Raw genomic sequence first — 18,394 nt, forward strand, 5'->3', positions numbered from 1 at the left:
TCTGGCAGATGGAGTATAACGTTGGCAAGTGCGAGGTTATTCACTTTGGAAGAAATAATAGCAAATTGGATTATTATTTAAATGGAAAAAAATTACAACATGCTACTGTGCAAAGGGACCTGGGGGTCCTTGTGCATGAGTCGCAAAAACTCAGTCTGCAAGTACAACAGGTGATCAAGAAGGCAAATGGGATGTTGGCATTTATCGCGAGGGGGATAGAATATAAAAGCAGAGAAGTCTTGCTGCATCTGTACAAGGCATTGGTGAGGCCACAGCTGGAATACTGTGTGCAGTTTTGGTCCCCTTACTTGCGAAAGGATATATTGGCCTTGGAGGGAGTGCAGAGAAGGTTCACCAGGTTGATACTGGAGATGAGGGGTGTAGATTATGAGGAGAGATTGAGCAGATTAGGTTTGTACTCATTGGAGTTTAGAAGGCTGAGGGGTGATCTTATAGAGGCATATAAGATAATGAAGGGGCTGGATAGGGTAGAAGTGGAGAGATTCTTTCCACTTAGAAAGGAAACCAGAACTAGAGGGCACAGCCTCAAAATAAAGGGGGGTCAGTTTAGGACAGAGTTGAGGAGGAACTTCTTCTCTCAGAGGGTGGTGAATCTCTGGAATTCTCTGCCCACTGAAGTGGTGGAGGCTACCTCGTTGAATATGTTTAAGTCACGGATAGATGGATTTCTGATCGGTAAGGGAATTAAGGGTTATGGGGAGCAGGCGGGTAAGTGGAACTGATTCACTTCAGATCAGCCATGATCTTATTGAATGGCGGGGCAGGCTCGAGGGGCTAGATGGCCTACTCCTGCTCCTATTTCTTATGTTCTTATGTAGCTATAGTAAATGTGTGGGGTTACGGGGATAGGATGGGAGGATGTGGTGGGGCGTGAGGGGAGGGGGGACGCACAATTTAAGTCTGAAAGACTTGGATAATGTTTGGTACAGAGGTTATTAAAGTTGATGTTTACTAATCATGCAATTGCCATGTATCTGCCATATGCTGAAGTGACACCCAAAACTATCACATTGGCCAAAACAGAAGATCTGATATCGTGCCTGAGCTAGCATTCAGTATCAAACAAGCAAACCCATACATGTAACTTCCAGCCAAAACACAGCATTCAACATGCCAGATTATACGAAGAAAAAAACCTAGCATTTATATAATGCGTTTCACAATCTTAGAAAATTACAAGAGCTTTTCAGCCAATAAAGTACTTTTGAAGTGTAGGCCCTGTTATCATGTGGGAAACATACAGTACCTGACATTCTATCTAATACGGGTGTTAAATTGTAACACTTACCACTTTAAGCTGTTGAATCCCACTGACTTGTCGGACTACTTGATCCAGCTCCTGTTCAATCCTCCCAGCCCAGTATTGAATCCTAAGAAAATAGAAAGTTGTAATAACTGGGAATCTCATTATGCAAAGCACTATAATCTGCCAATCCTTCAGTGCTTCAAGGGAAAGGTGGTGATTGTTCATGTTTTAGTGTCTTTATTTTAAAATCATACTCAAACTCTACGAACTACCAAACTCCAACATTATAATTAGTCCCACATTATGGTCACTTATGATAGTGGCTAAGTGATCAATACAACTAACCTCAGTCAGTACTGCACACAAAAATTTGAGTCTACTCACTACCATACTCAGAAGGTGCCAAACACCAGAGTCCGGCGGCTAGGGAGGGGCCAGGCTCAATGTTTTAAACAGAGTTTTCAAGTCATCCAAACTCAGCAGCCAGAGGTTGGGGGCAGGGATTTGTACAGGGATATGGGAAGCTGGGGGTGGGGTGTGATGTGAGATTGAGGGTTAGGGAGGGGTGAGGTTGGAGGGGTTGGGAGGAGAGAGATTGGAGAGGGTGGGAAGCGGGGAGGTTGGAAGATGGGGGGGGCGGGGGGAGTGTGAGAAGGCAAGGGGTTGGAGAGGGCAATTGGAGAGGGTGGAGAGGGAAATTAGAGAGGGTGGGGAGCAGGGAGATTGGAAGATGGGGAGGAGTGTGAGAAGGAGAAGGGTTGGAAGGGGGGGGGGGGTTGGCCATGCACCCAGACAGAATAAAGTTTTCTTTTACTCCTGTAGCACAGTAACATGGTGGTTAGCACTGCTGTCTCACAGCACCAGGGACCCAGGTTCAATTCCTAGCTTGGGTCACTGTCTGTGCGCAATTAGCATGTACTCCCCGTGTCTGGGTGGGTTTCCTCTGGGTGCTCCGGAGAAAACCCACAGTCCAAAGATGTGACGGTTAGTTTGATTAGCCATGCTAAATTCTACCTCAGTGTGCCCAAACAGGCGCCACAGTGTGATGACTAGGGGATTTTCACAGTAACTTCATTGCAGTGTTAATGTAAGCCTACTTGTGACAGTAATAAATAAACGTTACTACAGAATGGAAAAGATTTTGTGGAGTTTATCAGAGTTGAAAGTATTGAATCTTTCTCCAAATATAAATTTTCAGTTGTCCTGTCCATATGGTGCAATATGCAGAATATGTTAATGAGGGCTGAGGCAGTCACTAAAATCAGTGTTATCATCTGCACAGTGTTATAAATAACTAATGAGATACTTTCCTGTCAAATTAACAATTTTGCACAATGCGGTTAAAGTAAAATTTGGACCTCTGTTTATTTAATAGTCAGAGTGGGATCACTTGTATGGTGCACAAAAACTAGCACTGCATTATATCATTGCTACTATTAATTTTAATGACCCAGGCTGCATATATATCAGATGATATTTGGACTTCCACTGTGCCGCTTCCAACAATGGATGTTATCATTTTACTAGGACCTTTCTGTGATTGTTTGGTGAGCTGAGTGATGATGAATCCAAGTGAAAAAACATCATCCATGATTGAAGGAGAGGGTTAAAGTGGAGTAGGGGGCGGGGTGAGATGAGTGGTGGAGAATAAGGGGCCCAGAAACAGGAGTAGCACCAGGGTCCATGATTTCCTTCTATGGCCCTGTAGGAACAAACTGCAAGTAACAAACACTATAGAACCTAGCGGCACAGCGGCACAGTGGTTAGCACTGCTGCCCCACAGTGCCAGGGACCTGGGTTTGATTCCCGGCTTGGGTCACTATCTGTGTGGAGTTTGCACTTTTTCCTTGTGTCTGCGAAGATTTCCTCCGAGTACTCCAGTTTCCTCCCACAGTCCAAAGATGTGCAAGTTAGGTGCATTGGCCGTGCTAAATTCTCCCTCAGTGTACCCGAACAGGCACTGGAGTGTGGCAACTAGGGGATTTTCACAGTAACTTCATTGCAGTGTGAATGTAAGCCTACTTGTGACTGATAAATAAACTTTAAACTTTTAAACTTACCCAGCTGCAGGTTAGTAGGAGCCAAGATATAGAAATCACCAGTAGAGGCAACAATGCTGCCACTGGAGTTTAAACACATCGCATAAAACGACCATCCAACGCAACTCATCTTTGTCCCCAATTATCCTCCACTCGACCCTCCTCCCTTCTTCCTCATTAAACTATCAGCAGAACACTATATTGCCTTCTCTTTCATATGCTCATCTAGATTCCCCTTAAATGCATCTATAATATTCACCTCAACTCCTCCCTGTAAGGACGAGTTCCACTAAACATGGTCCTAATTTTAAAGGTATCTATCCTGCTCCGTCCTTCAGCCTTGAGACTCTTTTCATCCTTTTCTGATGGGTATAACCTCAGTTTTGGTATCATGTTTGCAAATATTTTTGTCAGTGCCTCTATATCCTATCACTCTAGGAATAAACCTGAGCCTAGTTTTCTTTCTTCATGACCTGATTGAGCTGTCTCACTACTTTCATCAATTTGTGTATTTGTACTCTTAGATTTCTCTGCTCTTTGGGCCTGATTTTACCATTTTGAGTCTAAGTGCCGAATCCGGGCGTCAAATAGATCCGCGCCTGGAATCCTCTTTCCAGAGCGCCCATACGCGTTTTGCCGGCGCCGGTCTGATTCACGCTGTGGGCGGGGCTTAGCGCTGGTGGACTGATCGGAGCTCTGAACTGCCCATGTGCAGTTCGAAAAAAATCTGACCGAGCGCGCCCGGGCGCGAAAGAAAAACAAAGCAGAAAGCGGAGAGAGCGGCTCTCTGACGGTCATCCTCAGGGGGGGGGGAGGCGGGGGGGCGGGACCCAGATCATCCTCTGGTTGGCGGGGGGTGGGAGGAGGAGGGGGGGCGGGACCCAGATCATCCTCTGGTTGGGGGGGAGGGGGGGGGGTGGGAGGAGGAGGTGGGGGGGGAGGAGGGGGGGTGGGACCCAGATCATCCTCTGGTCGGCGGGGGGGGGGGGGGGGGGGTCCGCTGCCAGTCTGTAGCCGATCCCTCCTCCCAGAGTAGACGTGCGGCCATGCCATCCCACAAAACCTTCAGGATGAAGCGATTCCACGCTAAGAAGATGAAACAGAACCAGCCGATTCAACAGTGGATCCACATGAAAACCGGCTACAAGATGAGTACAAGTCCAAGAGGAGACACTGGAGAAGGACCAAGCTGGGCCTGTAAAGGGATACACCATCACTGGTACACTACTAGCCACAGATTACTCTTCCCTGCAGGGGCAAGAGAGCGGGAGAGATGGCCATCGCCGGACTCTCGACCCCATCCTGGATCTTGCAGGCCTCTCAGCATTCCCCGGACATTGCCGGCTTCTCATCCCTCCCCCTGAGCATTCCCCCTTGCAGAGTTAACCCCATCAGCACTCCTGCAGAGTAGCTCTTGCTTCCCCATCTATTGAAACCAAGCAACCCCGATATTGTTCTCCCTGAAATTGACTAAATGGGCACATGACTCGCCCAAACTGTCTGCAGCACAAGGGAGAGATCTATATAAGCTGTAACGACGAAGGGTGAGATGGGGGGGTGGAGGCAGCAGCTGCCAGACTACACAGCAGCTAATGTGTGAACCTGGATGTGCTGAGTGCCTCCATTGCCGTCCTGCCCTGCTGCCGGACCCTCGCTAGCACCGCCTGTCCTCAACCTCCAGCTCCTCCTCGACCTCCTCCTCCACACCCTCCTGTGCCACTCCTCATCCTCCCACTCCTGCTCCTCTTTCTCCTCCAGGAAGTCTCCCAGCTACTGCCTCAGGTTGTGGAGCACACAGCAGACCACGATGATGCGGGAGACCCTCATGGGGCTGTACTGGTGGGCACCCCCAGAGCAGTCCAGGCATCAGAATCAGATCTTCAGGAGCTTGTTGCGCTGCTCGATGACAGACTGGGTGGCAGCATGGGCCTCACGGTAACGGGTCTCCGCTTCGGTCTCTGGCCTCCGCACTGGTGTCATCAGCCAAGTCCTCCGACACCCGTGGCCGTGGCCTGATGTGCCTCCAGAATGCCAGCAACATCCTCAGCTGTGACCTGCTGTGCCGCTGCCATGGCCTGCTGTGTCTCCAGGATGGCCTGCAGCCTGTCACCCATGGGGGCAATTTCCTGACCCAGGCTTTCCATTGCGGACGTCACCCTCGCAATGTTGGCCTGGGTACCAGGCTGTGCCTTGTCCCCCATGAGCCATCCCGGGAGCCTGGCTGGTTCTCGAACAGCACCGGAATGTCCGAACTCCGGAGCACGTTGCTGTCGTGCACGCTCCCACGTGGCGTGAACACACATTCATGATGTTCATCCTGTGGTCACGCACAAACTGCACATTCAAGGAGTTTATGTAATTGCCAGACCTGGCGGATGCACTTGGACATGGATAGCTGCGATATACCACAGATTTGTTTTAAAGTTTATTTATTAATGTTACAAGTAAGCTTACATTAACACTGCAATGAAGTTACTGTGAAAATATCCTAGTCGCCACACTCTGGCGCCTGTTTGGGTACACTGAAGGAGAATTTAACATCGCCAATGTATCTAATCAGCAAGTCTTTCGGACTGTGGGAGGGAACTGGAGAACGCAGAGGAAACCCACGCAGACACAGGGAGAATGTACAGACTCTGCACAGGCAATGATCCAAGGCTGGAAGTGAACCTGGGTCCCTGGCACTGTGAGACAGCAGTGCTAAACACTGTGCCACCATGCCGCCCCACTGGATGCCTAGAAGGACCTAGTGGCGTCGAAGTTGAGGGCTGCCGCGACCTTAACTTCCACCGGGAGAGGGTGTCCTCCTGTCCCTCAAGGTGCCAGAAGGACCTCACACAGGTGCCGTACTGTCTCCTTACTTAGCCAGAGCCTGCCCTGCGGTGGCATGCAGCTTCTGGCATCCCTTCGAAGGACCTGCGGCTCCTGTAGACACTGGGTCTCTGCCTCCTCCTTCCCCTGGCCCCCCTGCGGGAGGATGCGCTGCCATGTTCCAGCCCTGACCAGGAGCGCACTGCCCTCCTGCTGTGGCATCTGATCCTGGCTGGCCCTTGCAATGGCTGGACAACCTGCTCCTCCTCAGCGGCTGCCACAATGATGGCCATCTCAGTCAGACAGGGAGGGGCAGCCTCGTGACTATAACGAGATGAGCTTCCATTGAAGGCAACACTGCTGAGTCCATGCAGTGTCAGGAGACATGTTAATACCTGCAGATCCTTGATTGGAGCAGCAGCTGCCAGACCTGCTGCCTCTTACTGTTTGTGGGGCCTGGGATGCAAGGTCTGCAGTCAGCCACAGTGCCTGTCCAGGAGAGAGATTGCAGAACAAACAGGTCGAATTCATGGGGTTGGTGGTGGACCTCATATGGCACCCCTCCAGGGTCTCGCTGCAGGCAGGGCAATGCACCCACCATAAGCCTGGAGCCAGGTTCAAGCCCTGGCCTGCAGACCCCTGGACCAACAAGGGCCCTCCCAAGCCCCAGCACCCATGCAAACCCCCCCACCTCACCCAGCAACTTTGCAGCGCCTGGGTATCCCCGCCCCACACTCTGGGGCTGCCACTCAATGGAACTACTTAACTTCTCGCTCCCCTTCACTATTGCTGCGCCTCGCCCAGACGTTTATTGACCAGCTGTAAATGATGCTGGTGTGACATCACATCAGAGAGGGGGAAAAGGTCTGGGGGAGGGAATTAGATATAGCCCTTGGAGCTACAGGAATCAAGGGATATGAGGGGAAGGGGGGAATCAGGATATTGAATTCGAAGATTAGCCATGATTAAACTGAATGACAGAGCAGGCTCGAAGAGCCGAATGGCCCACTCCTGCTTCTAGTTTCTATGTCTCTAAAGGGCTATGCTGAACTTGCTAATGATATGGTAACCTATTCAAATGCATGTAAATTGACATTGCGCCCATTCTGGACACGATGCATATCGCGCTGGAAAAAAATTGGCTGGGAGGACCACAGAAGGCCCGGCGCCATGCGCACTTCGTGTTTCAGTGCTTCTGTGAATATTTCCTGCCCCTGCTATATTACTCGATCAGCGCAACAGGGCAGAAAAATTACACCCCACACACTGTGATTTAAAATCTTCGACTTAATTTTCACTTAGGTTTTGATACATTTTATGAAAAATCAACTCTTATATAGTTTCCCAAATTTTCTCATTCCCTCAATGAAGCTGCTGCTTCTTGCTGCAATCTGGTGCCATGGGTTCCTGGTAGTTCAAGATCTGAACCTGGGACCATAATGTATTGGCATCATAATACACTGAAGAATGTCTTTACCACAAGAATGGTTATGTATCTATAACCTATTAAAAATCTTGCATTTGTATCCTCACCCTGTCTTCTTTTCCACTTTTTACATTATAAATTCTGAAAGCCACATTTATAATTGCACCAGGGAAGTGAAACTTCAGTTAACTGAAGAGGTGCAAAAAGCTGGGGTTGTTCTTGGGAGCAAAGGAAGAGTAGATTTAATGGAGACATTCAAAATCATGAAAGGTTTTGATTAAGGAAATAAGGCGGAATTGTTTCAGGTGGCAGTAATCTCTGCAGCCAGAGGACACAGATTTAAGGCAATTGGCAAAAAAGCCAGAGGTAGCAGATTTGTATATCCAGCAAAAAACTTGATCTATAATTCTGCTGGACAAGAAATTGAAATATCAAAGCATAAATGGTGCTACCTGTAGAGAGTTCCAAAATGTGCATGAGTGAAGGTCTTCACAAACAATCTTGGTTTAATGTTTTGAGATGGACATCTCAGCAATTAGTTGGTTATACTCTTCTGAAAATTAGAGTTGAAAAATCATCTTCTGCTACTGCCAGAGGTGCAGTTATAGTTTGGATTTTTAGAAGAGAGATGATGAATATAATAGAAAGTGAAGAGTGTGTCATTTTAGGTTAGGGTTTTGTGTTTTGAGGAAATTGAAAATTAGGAATGTGTTCCCGAACAGGTGTGGAACAGATTATATATGCATTTGGCAGGAACATTTTAAAATGTGTTTTGAGATTATTAAATCCCAGCTCTAAGAATGAGAGATAGAGAGAGGATACAGATCACTGTACTCCCCACATGGTGTACTACCTAACTCTGAGATGTCTTTTGGTCTCTCCACATTTTTCTTTACTGTTCTTCTCTTGGTGGTTCTTGCAAACCACAAACTAGATCACAGTAAAGCAGCATTTATATTGACAAGAGAAAAGCAAAATACTGTGGATACGAGAAATAAGAAATAAAAATAGAAATGCTGGAAATACTCAGCAAGTCAGGCAGCATTTGTGGAGAGAGAAAAAGAATGATGACCATTCTAAAGCGGAGGGACCAGCTGCATTGTTCACATTAAGCCAAAAGAATGTGAAAAAGAGGATGCATTTGGTTTTGTTATTGTATGCAATGTCATTATGATGGTATAATTATTATGATAATAAATCATTCATGTTTATTTGTACCAAAATGTATCTTTATTATAAGTGTTCACTTCTGGAGCATTTATGTTCGGCCCTCCCCATATAATTTCCATGCCCCAGATGTGGTCCTCAAGCCATAAGGTTTTTCCATCCCTCTGCCAGATTATAATTGTACACTCTGTATACCTTATTCAAATAATTCAACTCCTCCTTTGAAATCCGTGCTAACGATTCATTAGTGTATTTTTGATTTCTAGTTGTTTTTCTATTTTCTCCCAGAGTCATAGAGGTTTACAGCATGGAAACAGGCCCTTCGGCCCAACTTGTCCATGCCGCCCTTTTTTTTAAAAACCCCTAAGCTAATCCCAATTGCCCGCATTTGGCCCATATCCCTCTATACCCATCGTACCCATGTAACTATCTAAATGCTTTTTAAAAGATAAAATTGTACCCGCCTCTACTACTACCTCTGGCAGCTTGTTCCAGACACTCACTACCCTCTGTGAGAAAGAATTGCCCCTTTGTATCTCTCCCCTCTCAGCTTAAACCTATGCCCTCTAGTTTTAGACTCTCCTACCTTTGGGAAAAGATATTGACTATCTAGCTGATCTGTGCCCTCATTATTTTATAGACCTCTATAGGATCACCCCTCAGCCTCCTACGCTCCAGAGAAAAAAGTCCCAGTCTATCCAGCCTCTCCTTATAACTCAATCCATCAAGTCCTGGTAGCATCCTAGTAAATCTTTTCTGCACTCTTTCTAGTTTAATAATATCCTTTCTATAATAGGGTGACCAGAATTGCACACAGTATTCCAAGTGTGGCATTACCAATGTCTTGTACAACTTCAACAAGACATTCCAACTCCTGTATTTAATGTTCTGACCGATGAAACCAAGCATGCCGAATGCCTTCTTCACCACTCTGTCCACCTGTGACTCCACTTTCAAGGAGCTATGAACATGTACCCCTAGATCTCTTTGTTCTGTAACTCTCCCCAATGCCCTACCATTAACTGAGTAAGTCCCGCCCTGGTTCAATCTACCAAAATGCATCAGCTTGCATTTTTCTAAATTAAACTCCATCTGCCATTCGTCAGCCCACTGGCCCAATTGATCAAGATCCCATTGCAATTGGAGATAACTTTCTTCACTGTCCACTATGCCACCAATCTTAGTGTCATCTGCAAACTTACTAACCATGCCTCCTATATTCTCATCCAAATCATTAATATAAAAGACAAATAACAGTGGACCCAGCACTGATCCCTGAGGCACACCGCTGGTCACAGGCCTCCAGTTTGAAAAACAACTCTCTCCAACCACCCTCTGGCTTCTGTCAAGAAGCCAATTTTGTGTTCATTTAGATACCTCACCCTGGATCCCGTGAGATTTAATCTTATGCAACAACCTACCATCCGGTACCTTGTCAAAGGCCTTGCTAAAGTCCATGTAGACAACATCAACTGCACTGCCCTCATCTACCTTCTTGGTTACCCCTTCAAAAAATTCAATCAAATTTGTGAGACATGATTTGCCACTCACAAAACCATGCTGACTGTCCCTAATCAGTCCTTGCGTCTCTAAATGCCTGTAGATCCTGTCTCTCAAAATACCTTCCAATAATTTACCCACCACAGATGAGAGGCTCACTGGCCTGTAGTTCCCAGGCTTTTCCCTGTAGCCCTTTTTAAACAAAGGCACAACATTTGCCACTCTCCAATCTTCAGGCACCTCACCCATGGCTATCGATGATTCAAATATCTCAGCTGGGGGACCCGCAATTTCCTCCCTAGCCTCCCACAATGTCCTAGGATACACTTCATCAGGTTCCGGAGAATTATCTACCTTGATGCGCTTTAAGACTTCCAGCACCTCCTTCTCTGTAATATGTACACTCCTCAAGACATCACTATTTATTTCCCCAAGTTCTCTAACATCCATGCTTTTCTCAACAGTAAATACTGATGAGAAAGAAATATTCATTTACGATCTCATCCATCTCTTGTGGATCCGCACATAGATGACCTTGTTGAAGCTGAAGAGGCCCTACTCTCTCCCTTGTTACTCTTTTGCCCTTTATGTATTTGTAGAAGCTCTTTGGATTCTCCTTTGCCTTATCTGTCAAAACAATCTCGTGTCCCTTTTTGCCCTCCTGATTCTTCTCTTAACTCTACTCCTACACCCCCTATACTCTTCAAGGGATTCACTTGATCCCAGCTGCCTATGCATGTCATGTGTCTCTTTCTTCTTCTTGACCAGGGCCTCAATATCCCGAGTCATCCAGGGTTCCCTACTTCTGCCAGCCTCGCCCTTCACTCTAAGAGAAATGTGTTTACCCTGAACCCTGGTTAACACACTTTTGAAAGCGTGCCACTTACCAGATGTCCCTTTGCCTTCCCACAGACTTCCCCAATTAACTTTTGAAAGTTCCTGCCTGATACCATCAAAATTGGTCTTGCCCCAATTTAGAATTTTAACTTTTGGGCCAGACCTATCATTCTCCATAGCTATCTTAAAACCAATAAAATTATGGTCACTGGTCCCAAAGTGATCCCTCACTAACACTTCTGTCACCTGCCTTTCCTTATTTCCCAAGAGGAGGTCACGTTTTGCCCCCTCTCTAGTCGGGCCATCCACATACTGAATGAGAAATTCCTCCTGAATACACTCAACAAATTTCTCTCCATCCAACCCTCTAATATTATGTCTGTCCCAGTCAATGTTGGGAAAGTTAAAATCTCCGACTATTACCATCCTATTTTCCTTGGAGCTGTCTGTAATCTCCTTACATATTTGCTCCTCAATTTCCCACCAACTATTTGGGGGCCTATAGTACAACCCTATCAAAGTTATTTCCCCCTTCTTATTTCTCAGTTCTACCCATATAGACTCAGTGGTCGAACCTCTGGTAAGAATTCCATTATCTTTCTAGCTATTGACTTTAAGATGAGTGGTCTCAACATCTCTGGGCAGATTCTATTTTTCTTCTTAATATTATTACGTTAACAAACTAAAATTACACACCTGACGAAAACAAAGCTCCAGTCAACTTCCAGCCGCCAATCCAGCTAGTATCAAACATCTCAGATAACAAAGCAGTTCCTTCTCAAATACAAGACCTGGACAACATTCAGGCTTAGACTGACAAGTGGCAAGCAACATTCACACCACATGTGCCAGGCAATGGCCATTTCCAATAAGAGAGACTCTAACCATCTCCCCTTGATATTCATCAACATGCCATTACCATCACAGAATTCCTCTCAACAACCTGGGACTCACCATTGACCACAGACTTATGTGGACCAGAATTATAAATACTGTGGCCTCAACAGCAGTAAGAAGTCTCACAACTTCAGGTTAAAGTCCAACAGGTTTATTTGGTAGCAACTTTTGCTCCCAAATAAACCTGTTGGGCTTTAACCTGGTGTTGTGAGACTTCTTACTGTGTTTACCCCAGTCCAACGCCGGCATCTCCACGTCTCAACAGCAGGACAGAGGCTGAGAATTCTGCAGCAAGTAACTCACCTCCTGCCTCCCCAAAGCCTGTCCACTATCTATAAGTAACAAGTCAGGAGTGTGATGGAATATTCTCCATTGGCCTGGATGAGTGGAGCTCCAACAACACTCAAGGAGCACAACATCGTCCAGAACCACACAGGCTGTTGACACACTGATGACAACTGACAAACAACACCCACATTCCATGAACAAATGAAAACATCTATATAGTATGCTCTCTTGAAGGCCTGTATAGAACAATGTGGAAAAGGTTCCCAGACCCTGTGATATGTTTGCTACTACAGATCTCTCCTGAACTCGTCTGTTTTCTCAACTATCAATGATGCCTCGGCATAGTGCAAAACTGCCTGAATCAAATATGGGATTATTGAGTGTATCAATGTATTAATTTTGTTTCAATCTGCTAATGTCAAGCAAATCATCCCAAAGTCAAATCAATTCTGAAATATTTTTCCTTGGAGAAAAAGGAATGGGCAATCACGAACTGATAAAAAACTGAAGAACCCTTACCGGACAGAAAATGCAAAAAGCGATTGATTGCATGGCAGCATTATGCAAAACAAGAAGATGTGAAGGCATTTTCCCATCTCCCTGATAATAGTATAGAGAAGGACCATGTCTCATCGGAATTTACAGCCAGAAATGCAAATTTTCAATCCCAATTACTTTACTCATTGCAACCCAATCAAGCTAGGCACTCGATCCTAGATATAAGTTCACACCTCCTCCACCACCCTCCTGCACCCTCCCCACCCCTCCACTTCCAACAACAACTTGCACTTAGATAGTATCTTTAATGTAATGAAACATCCATTTCACAGGAGCTTACCAGAAGTTAGGCTCTAAGTTAAAAAGCAGGCCTTGAGGGTAATAATCTCTGGATTATTGCCTGAACAATGAGTAAACTGGTGGAAAAACAGACAGAACAGGAGAATTAACACATGGTTAAAGAGCTGATGTGGGAAAGAGGGGTTCCTTTTCACGGGACAATTGCACCTGTTCTGCAACAGGAAGGAGCTGTATCGATGGAATGGGCTCCAACTGAACTGAGGTGGGGGGAGTCTGTACTAGTAGAAAGGGGGTAAACTTTCTGGGGGAATCCCAGAAGTTGCAGAGGCTTTAAACTAGTAAGATTAGGAGGCAGGGAGGGAGACCTGCAAGAAATGTCAGAAGGCTAAATGTTTACAAAATAGGAAAGGAAAGCTTATGAAAGAATAAAGTAAGGGACGAGATTGATGGCAAGGGACTAAATACTTAAAGAACAGGAGTCTAAAAAGATGGTTTAAATAAAATGAAAGGAAATTCTCTTAAAAATGAGTTATATGTCCAAACAGCAATGCTGGAGGTAATTGGAAGGAACCAGAGATCACAGGGATTACTAAGAAACAGCCAGAAAAAAGCAGGCCTGGGAACTAAATAAAACAGGATATAGAAAAAAATAGGGAAAACGACAAGGTGGGGTAGCTGTACATATTTGTGATATGACATTAGAGAAAGTGACACAGCTGTCAGCAAATCAAAAATAAAATCCATATGGACAGAGATAAAAAATATTAAAGGATCACTCACACCAGCAGGTGCAGTCTACAGAGCACTAATAGTGGAGGGGAGGAGGAAAAAGAAAACACAGACAAATTGGGGAACTGAATAAAAAACATATATAATCATGGAGCAATCCATTCTGCTACTTGTTTCCTAACTCCACATTCCCCCTGACCTTATTCATTGATCTACTATAGGGCACCTTACTGAAGGCCTTTTGAAAATCCAGGTAAATTACTGTATTACTCAGTAAAAAAATTGAGTAATGTTGGTTATGCAAGGTTGGTCCCTCTTGTGGGGAAGAACATAACAAGAGACCACCAATGTAAGATTATTACCAAGAAATCTAATAGGGAATTCAGAAGAAATTTCATTACCCAGACTAGTGAGAATGTGGAATTCCATTCCACAAGGAGTGGTTGAACTGAATAGTACAGATACATTTCTACGGAAGCTGGACAAGCACTTGAGGGAGGAGGCAATAGGTAGGATGGATTGGTTGGGCCGAATGACGTGCTTCAGTGCCATATATCTTATGCATGTAAATTTAACACGAGCTAGATAAAGCTCTGACTGTATAAGTGGTTAAACCTTGGTCAAAGAGGTCAGATTTTAATGAGTGCCTTAAAGGATGAAAGAGAAATAGAGAGTCAGAGAAGTGGACAGCCACAGGATATATGCCAAGTCCCTCCCTAACAGTCAACCCACGGAAAGCAACTGGCCCAGATGGAGTATACGGACGAGCACTCAGATCTTGTGTGGACCAGCTGGCAGAGGTATTCGCAGACATCTTTAACCTCTCTTTACACCAATCTGGGGTCCCTACCTGCTTCAAGAAGACAACCATTAACCCAGTACCAAAGAAAAGCCAGGCAGCGCGCCAAGGACTATCGTCCGGTGGCTCTGACATTCATCATTATGAAGTGCTTCAAAAGGTTAGACATGGCACAAATCAATTCCTGACTCCCAGACTGCCTGGATCCATGACAGTTGCTGTTTAACACTACTGCTGTTTAAGAAGGGAGGGAGGCAGCAGAAGGGAAATTATAGGCCAGTTAGCCTGACTTCAGTCATTGGCAAGATTTTAGAATCCATTATTAAAGATGAGATCGCAGAGTACATGATAAAGTAGGACTGAGTCAGCACGGCTTTGTCAAGAGGAGGTCATGTCTGACAAATCTGTTAGAGTTCTTTGAGGAGGTAACAAGGAAGTTAGATAAAGGAGAACCAGTGGACGTGATTTATTTAGCTTTCCAGAAGGCCTTTGACAAGGTGCCTGTTGACAAGGAGACTGTTAAATAAGTTATGAGGCCATGGTGTTGAGAGTAAGATCCTGGCATGGATAGAGGATTGGCTGACTGGCAGAAGGCAGAGAGTGGGGATAAAGGGGTCTTTTTCAGGATTCTCTGAAGGTTAACGTGGATTAAGGTTAAGGTTTTTCAGGATTCTCTTAAGGTTAACGTGCAGGTTCAGTCGGCAATTAGGGACGCAAATGCAATGTTAGCATTCATGTCGAGAGGGCTAGAATACAAGAGCAGGGATGTATTTCTGAGGCTGTATAAGACGCTGGTCAGAGCCCATTTGGAGTATTGTGAACAGTTTTGGGCCCTATATCTAAGGAAGGATGTACTGGCCTTGGAAAGGGTCCAGAGGAGGTTCACAAGAATGATCCTTGGAATGAAGAGCTTGTCGTATGAGGAATGGCTGAGGACTCTGGGTCTGTACTCGTTGGAGTTTAGAAGGATGAGGGGGGATCTTACTAAAACTTACAGGATACTGCGAGGCCTGGATAGAGTGGATGTGGAGAGAATGTTTCTACTAGTAGGAAAAACTAGAACCAGAGGACACAACCTCAGGCTAATGGGACGATCCTTTAAAACAGAGATGAGAAGGAATTTCTTCAGCCAGAGAGTGGTGAATCTGTGGGAGTCTTTGCCGCAGAAGGCTTTGGAGGCCATGTCATTGACTGTCTTTAAGACAGAGATAGATAGGTTCTTGATTAATAAGGGGATCAGGGGTTATGGGGAAAAGGCAGGAGAATGGGGATGAGAAAAATTTCAGCCATGATTGAATGGCGGAGCTGACTCGATGGGCTGAGTGGCGTAATTCTGCTCCTATGTCTTATGGTCTTATAGTTCGCCTCTCACCGCATCAGGTCCACAGCAGATGCCATTTCCATGGCCCTACACTCAACCCTGGAACACCAGATAGCAAAGACGCCTATGTCAAATTTCTATTCATAGACTACAGCTCAACCTTTAAAACCATTATTCCGACGAGACTCACCTCCAAATTTCGTGACCTGGGGCTCAGCTCCTCCCTCTGCAACTGGATCCTAGACTTCCTAACCCATAGACCACAGTCAGTAAGGATAAGAAACAACACTTCCTCCATGATCATCCTCAACACTGGTGCTCCGCAAAGCCGTATTCTCAGCCCCCTACTATACACCTTATACACCTCTGACTGTATGGCCAAATTCCCCTCCAACTCAATTTTCAAGTTTGCTGATGACACCACCATTGTGGGTCGGATCTCAAACAATGACAAGATACTGTACAGGAAAGAGAATCTGGTGAACTGGTGTGACGACAATAATCTCTCCCTCAATGTCAACAAAACAAAGGAGATTGTCATCGACTTCAAGAAGCGTAGTGGAGGGCATGCCCCTGTCTACATCAATGGGGATGAAGTAGAAATGGTCGACAGTTTCAAGTTTTTAGGTGTCCAGATCACCAGCAACCTGTCCTGGTCCCTCCATGCGGACGCTATATTTAAGAAAGCCCACCAATGTCTCTATTTGCTCAGGAGACTAAGGAAATTTGGTATGTCCACTACAACTTTCACCAACTTCTACAGATCACCCTAGAAAGCATTTTTTCTGGTTGTATCAGAGCTTGGTGTGGCTCCTGCTCTGTCCAAGACCACAATAAACGACAAAGGGTTGTGAACGAAGCCCAGTCCATCACTCAAACCAGCCTCCCATCCATTGGCACTCTCTACACTTCCCGCTGCCTCGGAAAAGCAGCCAGCATAATCAAGGACCCCACGCACCCCGGACATTCTCTCTTCCACCTTCTTCCATTGGGAAAAAGATACAAAAGTCTGAGGTCACGTACCAACCGACTCAAAAACAGTTTCTTCCCTGCTGCCATCAGACTTTTCTCTGTCCCTCTTTTACTCAATTTTCATGAAGATGTGACTAAGGCGGTTGATGGAGGAGAACCGGTGGATGCGGTGTTTTTGGATTTCCAAAAGGCGTTTGATAAGGTGCCCCATAAAAGGCTGCTGAAGAAGATTAGGGCACACGGAGTTGGGGGTAGTGTGTTAAAGTGGATTGGGGACTGGCTATCCGACAGGAAGCAAAGAGTCGGAATAAATGGGTGTTTTTCCGGTTGGAGGAAGGTAACTAGTGGCGTGCCGCAGGGATCGGTACTCGGGCCGCAACTGTTTACCATTTATATAGATGATCTGGAGGAGGGGACGGAGTGTAGGGTAACGAAGTTTGCAGACGACACAAAGATAAGTGGAAAAGTGAATCGTCTGGAGGACGGAGAAGATCTGCAGAGAGATTTGGACAGGCTGAGTGAGTGGGCGAGGATATGGCAAATGGAGTATAACGTTGAGAAATGCGAGGTTATACACTTTGGAGGAAATAATAACAAATGGGATTACTATCTCAATGGAAACAAATTAAAACATGCTACCGTGCAAAGGGACCTGGGGGTCCTTGTGCATGAGACGCAAAAGCCCAGTCTGCAGGTACAACAGGTGATCAAGAAGGCAAATGGGATGTTGGCCTATATTGCGAGGGGGATAGAATATAAAAGCAGGGATGTCTTGATGCACCTGTACAGGGCATTGGTGAGGCCGCAGCTGGAATACTGTGTGCAGTATTGGTCCCCTTATATGAGGAAGGATATATTGGCATTGGAGGGAGTGCAGAGAAGGTTCACCAGGTTGATACCGGAGATGAGGGGTTTGGATTATGAGGAGAGGCTGAGGAGATTGGGTTTGTACTCGTTGGAGTTTAGAAGGATGAGGGGGGATCTTATGGAGACTTATAAGATAATGCGGGGGCTGGATAGGGTGGAGGCGGAGAGATTCTTTCCACTTAGTAAGGAAGTTAAAACTAGAGGACACAGCCTCAAAATAAAGGGGGGTCCGTTTAAGACAGAGTTGAGGAGGAACTTCTTCTCCCAGAGGGTGGTGAATCTCTGGAATTCTCTGCCCACTGAGGTGGTGGAGGCTACCTCGCTGAATATGTTTAAAGCGCGGATGGATGGATTCCTGATCGGTAAGGGAATTAAGGGTTATGGGGATCAGGCGGGTAAGTGGTACTGATCCACGTCAGATCAGCCATGATCTTATTGAATGGCGGGGCAGGCTCGAGGGGCTAGATGGCCTACTCCTGCTCCTATTTCTTATGGTCTTATGTTCTTATGTTTACTGTGAGTGCAAAAAGAGGCAATGTAGTGACCTTCCACACACAAGCAAATAAATTACCTCTTTGAGGTTCCTTCTATCTCAAATTTGCTGTGGGGTTATTAATAGCAAATTGATAACAAAACTAAGGGGCTGGGAAATACACCACCACTTAAAAGGGGGGAA

At 45.8% G+C, this 18,394-nt stretch overlaps 1 protein-coding gene across 1 annotated transcript in view; it reads right to left on the bottom strand.

The window, feature by feature from the left end:
- The window catches only part of cacna2d2a (calcium channel, voltage-dependent, alpha 2/delta subunit 2a), a 1,197,503-nt gene that overhangs the window by 1,073,818 nt on the left and 105,291 nt on the right, over positions 1-18,394 (bottom strand). Inside the window, exon 2 of the mRNA XM_078209320.1 lies at positions 1,310-1,391. Coding sequence (XP_078065446.1) covers positions 1,310-1,391 — 82 coding nt within the window. The remainder of the gene's footprint in view (positions 1-1,309; positions 1,392-18,394) is intronic.

Source organism: Mustelus asterias, chromosome 3, assembly GCF_964213995.1.
Source record: "Mustelus asterias chromosome 3, sMusAst1.hap1.1, whole genome shotgun sequence".
Taxonomy (NCBI): Eukaryota; Metazoa; Chordata; class Chondrichthyes; order Carcharhiniformes; family Triakidae; genus Mustelus; species Mustelus asterias.